General features: G+C 64.0%; 1 protein-coding gene across 1 annotated transcript in view; it reads left to right on the forward strand.

The window, feature by feature from the left end:
* The first annotated feature begins 98 nt into the window (after positions 1–98).
* The window catches only part of LOC108802532 (3 beta-hydroxysteroid dehydrogenase/Delta 5-->4-isomerase type 1-like), a 5724-nt gene continuing 5622 nt past the window's right edge, over positions 99–200 (forward strand). Inside the window, exon 1 of the mRNA XM_018574394.1 lies at positions 99–198. Within this exon, the coding sequence (XP_018429896.1) occupies positions 123–198 (76 nt within the window). The 5' untranslated portion in view covers positions 99–122. The remainder of the gene's footprint in view (positions 199–200) is intronic.

The following is a 200-nucleotide window of genomic DNA, read 5'->3' on the forward strand; positions in this document are numbered from 1 at the left end:
AGTGACACGGTGTCTTATATGAGCCGTGTTCTGTGCAGGAGACACTCAGTGCTCCGACCTTCCAGGAGACCCTCATCTGTCATCCCCTCCCCCCCTCTGGGTTCTGGTGGTCCGCTGTCACAATGCCCGCTCGCTCGCTGTCGGGGGTCTCGTGCCTGGTGACCGGGGCCAGCGGCTTCGTCGGGCACAGGATCGTCCGC

This window comes from Nanorana parkeri, unplaced genomic scaffold, assembly GCF_000935625.1.
Source record: "Nanorana parkeri isolate BGI_ZX_2015 unplaced genomic scaffold, ASM93562v1 scaffold2926, whole genome shotgun sequence".
Lineage (NCBI taxonomy): Eukaryota > Metazoa > Chordata > Amphibia > Anura > Dicroglossidae > Nanorana > Nanorana parkeri.